General features: G+C 52.5%; 1 protein-coding gene and 1 non-coding gene across 2 annotated transcripts in view; both read right to left on the bottom strand.

Moving 5' to 3' along the window:
* Positions 1–2,039: 2,039 nt before the first annotated feature.
* On the bottom strand, positions 2,040–2,112 carry TRNAT-UGU. The gene has a single exon. It is a non-coding gene; the product is annotated as a tRNA-Thr (tRNA).
* A 2,469-nt stretch (positions 2,113–4,581) lies between these two features.
* The window catches only part of TRIM7 (tripartite motif containing 7), a 9,455-nt gene continuing 4,036 nt past the window's right edge, over positions 4,582–10,000 (bottom strand). Inside the window, exons 4-8 of the mRNA XM_015597957.2 lie at positions 9,154–9,384; positions 8,458–8,480; positions 8,057–8,172; positions 7,537–7,572; positions 4,582–6,197 (exon numbers count right to left, since the gene is read on the bottom strand). Coding sequence (XP_015453443.1) covers positions 5,686–6,197; positions 7,537–7,572; positions 8,057–8,172; positions 8,458–8,480; positions 9,154–9,384 — 918 coding nt within the window. The 3' untranslated portion in view covers positions 4,582–5,685. The remainder of the gene's footprint in view (positions 6,198–7,536; positions 7,573–8,056; positions 8,173–8,457; positions 8,481–9,153; positions 9,385–10,000) is intronic.

Below are 10,000 nucleotides of genomic sequence, written 5' to 3'. Positions count from 1 at the left end.
TTCCTTGAGAGAACCGGGAGCTGGACTTGGAGCGGATGAGGGATGGACTGGATCCTCAGCCATTACAGGCAAAATGAAACCGCGTAGTTCCTTCATGTGGGGCGCCTGTAAAGGGGCGGCGGCTTTTCTTTATCGTTATATGAAAATATTAAAAACAACACACACGTATTTCCAAAGTTCTGGAAGGTAGGGAAATGTAAGGCAAAAATGAAATGACCGGGAACCTGGCTCCCCGAGGCTGGCACCAGTGCGCGCGCACCCGCGGCGTCCAGGCCGGGTGCCCCAGCTCTCCGCCCTTTCTGTGTCCTGGCGGGACTTCCCTGGAGCACCCACCCGCACCCGGCGAACCAGAGGCCGGGGCTGTGAGGGCGCTCTCCTCCTCCCTCGTCTCGGACCTGCTCTCCCCAGAGAGCTTTAATTGCATTTGGTTATTTAGTAGTAAAATAGTGATTTTGGTTCCCTATGGAAAATTCACGAAATTCACTCAGCGCTGGCCCAATGGTTTATTTTTGTGCCACCAGCTGGCTGTTACAGAACAGCGTGGGAGACGCGAGGTGTCAGGGGGAATGTGCTAATTTTTCCATTGCCACTCTCTGCGATCTTACTCACCACCCTGCGCTGACGCTCCACTCGCTGCTCGCTGCTCCTCCTCTGGGCCTCTTCCTTGCGGACCGCGACGCTAGTGTGCCTCTCCCGCGCGCTCTAAGAGTTAAGTGGGCGCTTCTCAGCTCTCGCTGACCGTGCGTCCTAGGTCTCCCGGTCACTACTGCCTCGTGTTGTAAGCATTTGCTTCTCTTCTCTACGGAATTATTTAAAGAAAAGTGGGAACGAAAGTCCACATCCGTGACATCCGGACCTAAACTATAGTTATAACTTTGTCACATTCGTTTCTGGCCTTTTTTTTTTTTAACCATTCGGTTTTTCTTTTAAACAAAAAAGCACACACTAATATATGCTGACCTTCTGATTTTGACTTATTTATTTATGTTGTAAAGGGAAGTCAAGTGTACAAATGAGCCTAAAACCCCAGAGAACAGGGCGGGGCTGCCGGATGGGGGTGGGAGATGGTGTCTTCGGCGCCCACCCACCTCTACCTTCGCGGGCACGACCCTCTCGAGAGGCCTTAGCAGAGGCAGAGGTGTGACCATGCCCTGCCGCGCCATCCCAGACCGCAGGAGCCCTCTCTCCATTCAAAGGGGACTCCCTAAAAGGCCTCGAGCGAATCGCCGCCCCACGTGGGGACCCCACTGACTCCGAGAAGCGCAGGACCCGGGCCCGGTGCGCGGGAAAGAACCACTCGCGGGCACTTGTGTATACCTGAAAGAAGGGATGGATGGCGTACGTGAGGTGTGGGGCGGCGGGGGAAGCGCTTCCCTTCCACACACAGACCTGCTCCCATCCAGAGTCGAACTTTGCATCAAGACGCGAACGAACTCGCGGTGGATAGGCCAGGAGTCCGCAGGTACCTTTGGGCTCTTGCGCGCCCCAGGCTCCCCGCATTCGTCGACCTCCATGTGCCTGCCCTACCAGAAGGCTGCCTCACTAGAAGCCAGATTGCGGGGGCCAACAGCGAGTTATGCCGAGACTTTTAGTTGCCTCCCGCCACCAACTAAAATAGTAGATTCCTAGGAAGCGAAGGGAGGAGCGTTTACAGGTGGTCCTCACGCAACCGAGAATGAAAGACCATGGGTAGCCCCTGGTCTGCCCCAGGAGGGAAGACCTACCACGAACTCGCCCCGAGCGCGCGCAGAAGGAAGCGAGCAAGAGACCACGGAGAAGAAGGTGTGCGGGACCTGCGGAACCTGTAACCGCTAGACCAGGGATACAGTGGGTGTGACTCTATGAGGGATAAGGCCACGGGAGGAAGGGGCCTTTGAACCGCTGACGCCTGCAAGGCAAAAAACAACAAAAAAAAACACAGGAAGCTTCACCAGAGTCTGGCTTGCCAGAAAGGCGGAATTCGTGTCGGCTTGCGCATCTTAAGCTTTTCCACCTTTCAGAAAAGTTTATGAAGTGGGAGGGGGAAAAAAAACTTGCGTAGGCCCCAGCGAGATTTGAACTCGCGACCCCTGGTTTACAAGACCAGTGCTCTAACCCCTGAGCTATGGAGCCAACTGGTGAAGGGCCTTCTGCGCACGAGCACTTAATGCTTCATCTGTATTCGCGCAGTCGCAGATAACTATATAAATGAGCTAGAAGACAAGAGGCGGAGTCGGCGTTCCTCCGCCCTTATGGGCTCCGCCCGGCTACTACCACTCAACCTGCGGCTTCTGTAAGTATAGGAGCTGCAAATCCTGGGAGGCCTGCACAAGGAAGGCCGGCATTTCGCGCGCAAGTCCTCAGACTGAGGCTGTGACGGACGGCGTGAGGGCGGGGCGCGCGGCAGACCCGGGAGAGACCTCTGGTGGGCGGGGAGTCAGGGACGGAATGGGGGTGGGGGGCGGTTCTGCGGTTGATCGTGTACGGGAATCTGAGTCGCAGGTCAGGGCTGCGAGGGGAGTACTAAGGGGGAGGGTGTGAATGGGCCGGTCCTGAGGGGAATCCTGGTCCGGGCGAGTCAAGGGCTGAACCGTAAGGTGTGGGGCGGCGGGGGACTCTCTTCTCTCCCACACACAGGCCTGCTCCCATCTAGAGTCTAGGGATCAGGAGAGAGGCTGATAGAGAGTGATGGGGAAGTCAGAAAGTCCAGGTACGAGTTGGTGCTGGGCCAAGAAAGACTGGGTCAACGTAGGGGGTCCCTAGCTCCTACCGCACCTATAGGCAAATTAGGAAAAGGCAAAATCAAGGCCCGCCTTGGATTCATGGGTTGCTAGTTCTGTTAGGGCACCCAAATGGCCCTCGGGTTTGAGGGCAAGGAGAGAGGGTAAGGGCTCAGGTGAGGGACAGTAGCCCCTGCCCATCAATGGTCAGGAAGTGGCAGCTGTAGGTGGTGGACGTTGGCTAGTGGCCCAAACTGCTCTATGGTCCCTACAAGGCTAGATGACTTAGGTCACTGGGTGGCCAGGCCAGCGGCAGGCCCCTAGGTGCCCTCCAGTCTAGATGGTGAGGAGCCCTGCAAGAGTCTGGTGGCAAGGACCTGGGTTGTCGTGCCTTTGCAGCTCACAAGGATATGGGATTAATGGGTGGGGTCAGAAGGACCCAAGTTAGGCCAGTCATTGCTTTCAGAGGCCCAGAGACCTCAGAGATCTTATGATACCCAAAGGATGGGAGAAGAAAAGGCACACGTGCACACATACTCTCACACCAGCATTGTGACATCCAAAGTCACCACACTGCCCTGGTGACCAAGAGAGAACATCTCTGTCACCCTCCTTGTGCAGTTGTTATGTAACTGTTATATCTCTGCAGATATATATAGATATCTATGTAGTTATTCTACAAACTCTGATACACATACAACCACATTCACAAACACAAAAGGTGAACATATACAGACAGCCACCCCTACAGTCCCCAAATCTGGCCCTACAGGGCCTCCATCAGTCACCCTATCTTCTGTGACCTATAACATGTGTTGAATACTTCAGCACAGTTGCTAGATGATATAAAAGGCAATTGTGATACTCAATTCAAAAGCCATACAGGCCTAGATAACATTAGGGCTTGATGATAACATTAGGCAATTTAATTAGCAAATCAATGTTAGAAATGGGTCTTCCTTGTGGAAATCAGTGGTATTCAAATATGTGGATTGGCAACAATGTTCTAGAGCTACACTCCATGTATGAATAGGGCACAGGATTCACCCTCTGGAATGCTGCTGTAGGCTGGACTCTTATATGGTCCTGTTCCCGGCCTGTAGGGTACTGGATTCTGACTGCTTGGCTGTGTGTGTGCACTGGGTCTACCTTTAGAACAGATATCCCCAGCCCCCGGGCTGCAGACTGCTACCGGTCTGTGGCCTGTTAAGAACCAGGCTACACTGCAGGAGGTGAGTGACAGGTGAGCAAGCGAAGCTTCATCTGTATTTGCAGCCTCTCCCCAGCACTAGCATCACTGCCTCAGCTCTATCTCAGATGATCAGGCATTAGATTCTCATAGGAGCACCAATCCCTGATGCCGAAAAGGTTGGGGATGGTTGCTCTAGAACAGTGTCATGCTTGCCCTACAAGCACCTTGAATGCAACATGTGTTTGAAGCATCTCAAGGGCTAGAGCTCAGAAACTCCAGGACTCTTGCAGCCAGACTATTTGACTGTCATCGTCCCTGCATGCCAATACATCTGTCTAAACCTGCGCAGGACAGAATTAGGTCTGAAACTGGCTTTCATCTAGCCGGGCACCCATTAGTGGGGAAGGAAACCTATAGCCCTCACCTAAATATGGGATGGTTAATATTTAACAACAACAAACCAATAATAGACCAGATTGACCTAGGTCTGTTTCAATACCTCAACCCTATACATGTGCTCATACACACCCTTTCCAAGATACACACACCCCCCTGCCCCCACTATCTGAGGAATGTGCACATTCCTCGCACACAGAAGTACACGTGTTCACCCAATCTGGCAGAAACCCTTGCTCATGCTTGTGCTCTTGCACTCAGGCAAGCCAAGAACGAGCCAAGCAACCCTAGAAATGAGTTCACAGTCTGTATTTCCATCTCCATCTCCTTTGCCTGTGGAGCACTAAGCAAGGAACAGCCCACCACCACCCTCCAAGAAAGCCCAGCCATACAGAAGCCGGGGAACAATTCGCCGGGGCAATAATGGCCACAAGCTGATCTGGCCTTGAAACTAGCATCCTCTGCCGTTGGCATACATTTGACAAGTTCCAGAAAGAATCTGTCAGGGGCATGTGTGTGCTCTGTCCATTTCCATGCTGGTGTTAGTTAAATCTGTAAAATTATAAGTGCTGTCTTGTGTTTCAAAATTCCAGAAATTTTGGTCTCCTTACCCAAGGAAGACTGTACTTTGGCACTTGAGAGGGATTCAGGCATCTGTGAACACACATGGCTGTCGCTGTGGCCAAGGATCTGCATATTACTCTGTAACATCAAGTTGAGGGATATTGGAAGGTAGCCATGCCTATATACTGTTGTCCTGAGCTTCTCCCTCATGTGCAGGTCAAGGTTTTCCTTCCAGTCCTGCCCCAGACTGTCCTCTGAGCTGGGAGTACAGTGCTCCTCCCTGAGCAGATGATTTGGTCAGGCCAGCTGGATTCAGGTCTCTGAAGGCAGAGCTAGCAGCTGACAAGAAGGCAAACAAAGCAGAAGTGATAATGAACCTGGCTGGCTCCCCACCTTGCAACTGAGGACATCACAGGACCAGGGCTTGATGTTCCAGGGAGCGAGAAGCCCTACTGAGTCTGGGCAGTAAGCCAGAGTGAAAAGAAGCACCTCTGTCAACAGGTGGGCTCCTGTCCTCACCCGCCCCCACCTCATCACAGCAGGCCAAATCCACATGCCAGAACAGCAGGCAGGGGACAGGCCCTGAGGATCCAAGGCATCTTCCTCTGCTCAAGTGACCACAGAGCCCCTTTCCTCCACTGCTCAGTTTTCATACTGTGGTCACCAGAAACTCCTCTAAGGCAGCTGGGGGCAGGAGAGTGACAGGTAGACCAAAAGTGAGCAGGAGGCTCCGGAAGGAGAACCACCTCCCATCCCACAGGCAGCCAAGAGGGCGAGTTCACCCTTAACTGAGCCATCCTGGCCCCGCGAACCTGGGGGGCTGGGTAATGCCCCTCAAGGCCAGATTCGCAAGTAGGTGCCAGTGGAGCAGACAGAGAAAAGGGGAAACACGCGCTCATGGAAGTTGACGCGGAAGGTGTAAAGGTGGCGCATGTCCTCCACGGCGTAGAAGGACACGGCCCCCACCTCCAGGTCCAGCGCCACCCGCACGCGGGACAGATGCCCACAGCTGAGGGGTGTCCGCTCAGGGCTGGTCACTGCCCAGTACTGCCCGCCATTGAGCTGCAGCGCCCAGACGCCCTCTTCTGGGGTGAAGGGCGTGAGGCCCTTGCGGCGCACACTCTCGCGGGCCACGCCGAAGGCCCAGCCGTCCTGGGGGCCCACCTCCACCTCCCAGTGGTGCCGCCCGGAGGAGAAGCCACAGGACGCCAGGACTCGAGTGTTGGTATCGAAGCGACGCGGGTGGCTGGGCAGGTCTTGGACCCGCTGTCCAAGGCGCACGCTCTTAAGATCCAGAGAGAGAATGAGGCGGGGGTTGGCCGTATCGGGGTCCAAGGTCAGCTCCACTGTGGTGGGGAAGACAGGGAGAGACTGCCCATGAAGCCCCTTGCACGGCTGCCGCCCCTTATTCCTGCCCCCCTCAACACGAGTACCTGTTGAAATCAAACAAATGCAATGTACAGACCTGATTGGGACCCCAATTCAAGCACAGACAAATCCAACAATTTATAAGACAATTAGGTGGTGTCCAACACTGAGATACTGGAAAGAATGATCAGTTCTTTTAATTATGATGATGGTTTTGTGGTGTTTTTTTCCCCGTTAAAGTCTATCTCTTTAGAGATATTTATGGAAATGATCTATGACTTGCTTCCAAATACTCCAATGGGAAGAAGTGAGTAGGAGTGTTTATGAAAAATATTAGCCATGAGTTGATCATTGCTGAAGGTGTGTTATGAGTACATAATATTTGTTATGCTCTTTTCTCCAGTGTATGTTTGAAATCATCTATAATTAAAAACTCAAATATGCACACTTGTAAATACGACTGTGTTCCAGGCCTGTTCTAGACCCTGGGAATCGCAAAGATCGCTGCCCTCCTACTGAGGGGAGGATGGGAAAGACAAGGAGAACAGGCTGTAATTTCAACTGGAGGGCCCCGGGAAGGCCTCACCAAAAGGTGCATTTGAGTAAATTAACATAAAGGAGGTGAGAGCCAAAGCAGTTCCAGGCCAGTTGGGTGTGTGCTTGATACATTCCAGGAGCAGCAAGGAGACTGTATGCTGCACAGAGTGAACCAGGAGGCAAATGTGTAGTGGGGCCGGATCCGTCCAGCCTGGAAGACCTTGGTGAGGATCCAGCCTTACTGAGTGAGAGGTTCCGAGCAGAGGAGGGGCTGATTCAACTAGTTTAGATTCTTCCCAGGCAAAGTCTGACTTAGCAGGGTCATCGGTATCAGAAACAGGTGCCCTCACCACCTCCACTCCCAGTGGGTTGGATCCCACTCACCCCAGAGCTCTGCAGGAGTCAGAACCACCTCCCTTCCTATCCTTAGACTCCTCCTGCTTCCCTTGACCCCTGCACACAATCTTGTCCCCAGGAGAGGTCTCGGTATATCTGGGAGTGGGGACTGGTGACAGACAAGCCCTCCCCAATCTAGTATCCCGAGGCGCAGAGTACTTTCCCTCTGTAGCGACCCACAGCTTTCAGGCCTATGGGCCCCATTGTAGCTTGAAGGAGTCAGCATTGTGAGCTGAGGATGAGGGGGAACAGGGAGCAGATGGCATAGTCACTGAGGCCAGTAGGTAAAAGGAACTGGCCGTGCACAAAGCACAGAGAGACAGTCACGGGCCGGGACTGGATTCTTTCCGTGGCTACATAAGGGGCACTATCACCACAGCCTACCTTTCTCCTCTTTCTCCAGCTCTCCGCGAAGATCCTCTGAGGAGGAAAAACAAAGCAGGGTGTGCATGAATGACAGAGGAGATTGTCTATCTGGCAATGACAGTGGTACCACCTAGTCTGACATTTATGGCCCTGCTTGCACATTCCCCAGATACACCAGAGGCACAGGGCCCAGTGCGTGTGCATGTGTATATGTATGTGTGTGTAGGTGTGTGTGTGTGTGCATGTGTGCGTGTGTGTAAGTGTGTGTGGGGGGGCAGTATTCTGGGTCTCCGTTTCCTACTTCTTCCTCTTTTGCCTGGAGCTAATCAGAGCTAAACTCTCCTTCCTCAGCCCTCTTTCTGTCCCCCATGCTTCCTGCCCTGTCTGTCCCCAGGGGAAGCTTCTTGCCCTGAGGTGGCCTGAATAAATTAGCCACCATACACCCCAGCTGCTGTTTTCTCACACAGCTTCTGGAAAGGCACATCCTTGGGACCCTAAACCACCAGAACCATGTGGCCCAACCTCCCATAGGCCCTACCTTTGAACTTCTTGAGCAGCCCCTTTAAGACAAAGGTCTTGAGGGAAACATTCCAGACTTTATTCTTCATCTCAGAAGAGACTGTGCTTGGCTTGGGGGCAGGCACATTGCTGCACCTGCAAGACAAGGACCCTAAGGAAGGGCCACCAACATTGTCCCACTCCCATAATTAGAACAGCTAGGTCCTCTTGGAGAGAAGAGGTGGACAAAGGGGAGCCTGATCTTATGCCGATACCATGGCCAGACAGGTGGACTTCTGCCTCAGAAGGTGCCCAGGTAAGGCAGTGGGGAATGGGAGGTGAGAAGTTGGGGCATGGGGGCTGGGGGAAGAGGGAGAGAGTGCAATGGACAGGAAGAAGAACCAGCTTAGAGAGGCCCAAGGAACTATTAGGTCTGCTCACCTGCTGAGTGTGTTTTTGAATTCCTGGAAAGACAAATGAAAGAAAAAAACAAATCAGCATTGAGTAATCTCCACTCACCTCTGGCCCCTGCCCTGCTTCCAGGGGAATAGGCAATAAGCAGGTGTACCACATCCAGCCGCAGGCCCCAGTGCCAAAGGCTTTCCACTTGGCTGGCAGCTGGGCGTCTCATCAACCTGCTCACAGCTCTGCAAATGCTCCCCTCCTTACAGAATCATCACTGCAGCCACATGCTGGGACACAGAGTTGCTTCTGCTCTGGACACCACCAAGACAAGTCACAGCCTTTACACAGCAACTGTGCATTCAGATCAGTGTCTTTTAAATAACTGTTCTTGACCCATTTGTGACTTGTAAAGTTTAGCAGACCATGACTATTTTGAAGTAGAATAGAAAGCATCCGAGTGCATCACACCTGAGAGGTGTTATTTTCCGAGACTTTCATCTCAAATGTGTACATACTGGAATACAATGTAAGATATATCATTGTGGTTCACGGTCAAGGAAGTTTTATCACATCCTTTTAGACCTCTAACCCCAGGACAATCAGGGCACCTCTTTCCAGGCCCTTTGGGCTCCAGATTGTGGGATTCTACTAAATTCATAGGATTGAACTGTTCTCACTGCCTTCGCAATGCCTTAGGATAAATGATTCAAAGCCCTGGGGAGCCAGACTCACCTGAAGAAAGTCAAGGTCAGGCTTGCGAGCTGTCTCCTGGATCTGGCTGCTGAGCTTGGAGAGCTGGGTGATCTCTCCCCCGAGCTGGGCCAGGTTTTCATTCTGCTTTTGTGTCACCTCCCGGGACAGCTCCTCCAGGCGGCCCAGGAGCCGGCCCTCCTGCTCCACAAGGAAGGCCCGCAGTGCCTGGAACTCTGCCCCTACCTTCTCTCGCTCAGCTGCCATCTGCTTCTGTCCCAGGATAAGTTGGAGGGGAGAGGAGATGTGGGCATCAAGACTTGGCATTTGGACAGGGGCCTCTGAGCCATCCCACAGGGCAGAGATCCAATCCGTCTCACTGCTAGGGGTTAGAGGCTCACCCACACGTGCCCTCTCTAATTTAAATATCCAACTCCAAGCACTTAGCAGCCTCAACACATGCTCTCCCTTCCCATGTCACAGATGTGCTTATGTGTCTCTGTGTACCCAGGCTCTGCCACCAAGATAGGGCAACTTTAAACTCACTCCCAGAACACTCAGGGCTGCAGTTTCCACATATGAAAAGTGGGAGGGATAAATTATGCCTCCTGGGGCCACTATAACGATTAAACTGAGGTCACCTTTTCATCCCAAACACATTTATTCCATGTTAAGTACAAGGAAATAGGGACAATATAATAGAGTCACTTGTGCTAAGCCCCTTGTCACCAAAAAGACTTCATTACAGTTTCAGCTGTCCCAGAAATGGAATCTTAAGCCAGCCAATCAGGAATCACCTTTGTTCAGTAAATTCAGTAACCTGCCTGATAAACCCCTGCCATCCCCTTTACAGAAAGTAACCTTGCAATAGCTGACCCTTTTTTTTTTT

Source organism: Pteropus alecto, unplaced genomic scaffold (genome assembly GCF_000325575.1).
Source record: "Pteropus alecto unplaced genomic scaffold, ASM32557v1 scaffold78, whole genome shotgun sequence".
NCBI lineage: Eukaryota > Metazoa > Chordata > Mammalia > Chiroptera > Pteropodidae > Pteropus > Pteropus alecto.
The sequence above is the reverse complement of the archived record's forward strand: the minus strand, read 5'-3'. Positions and strand labels throughout refer to the sequence as shown.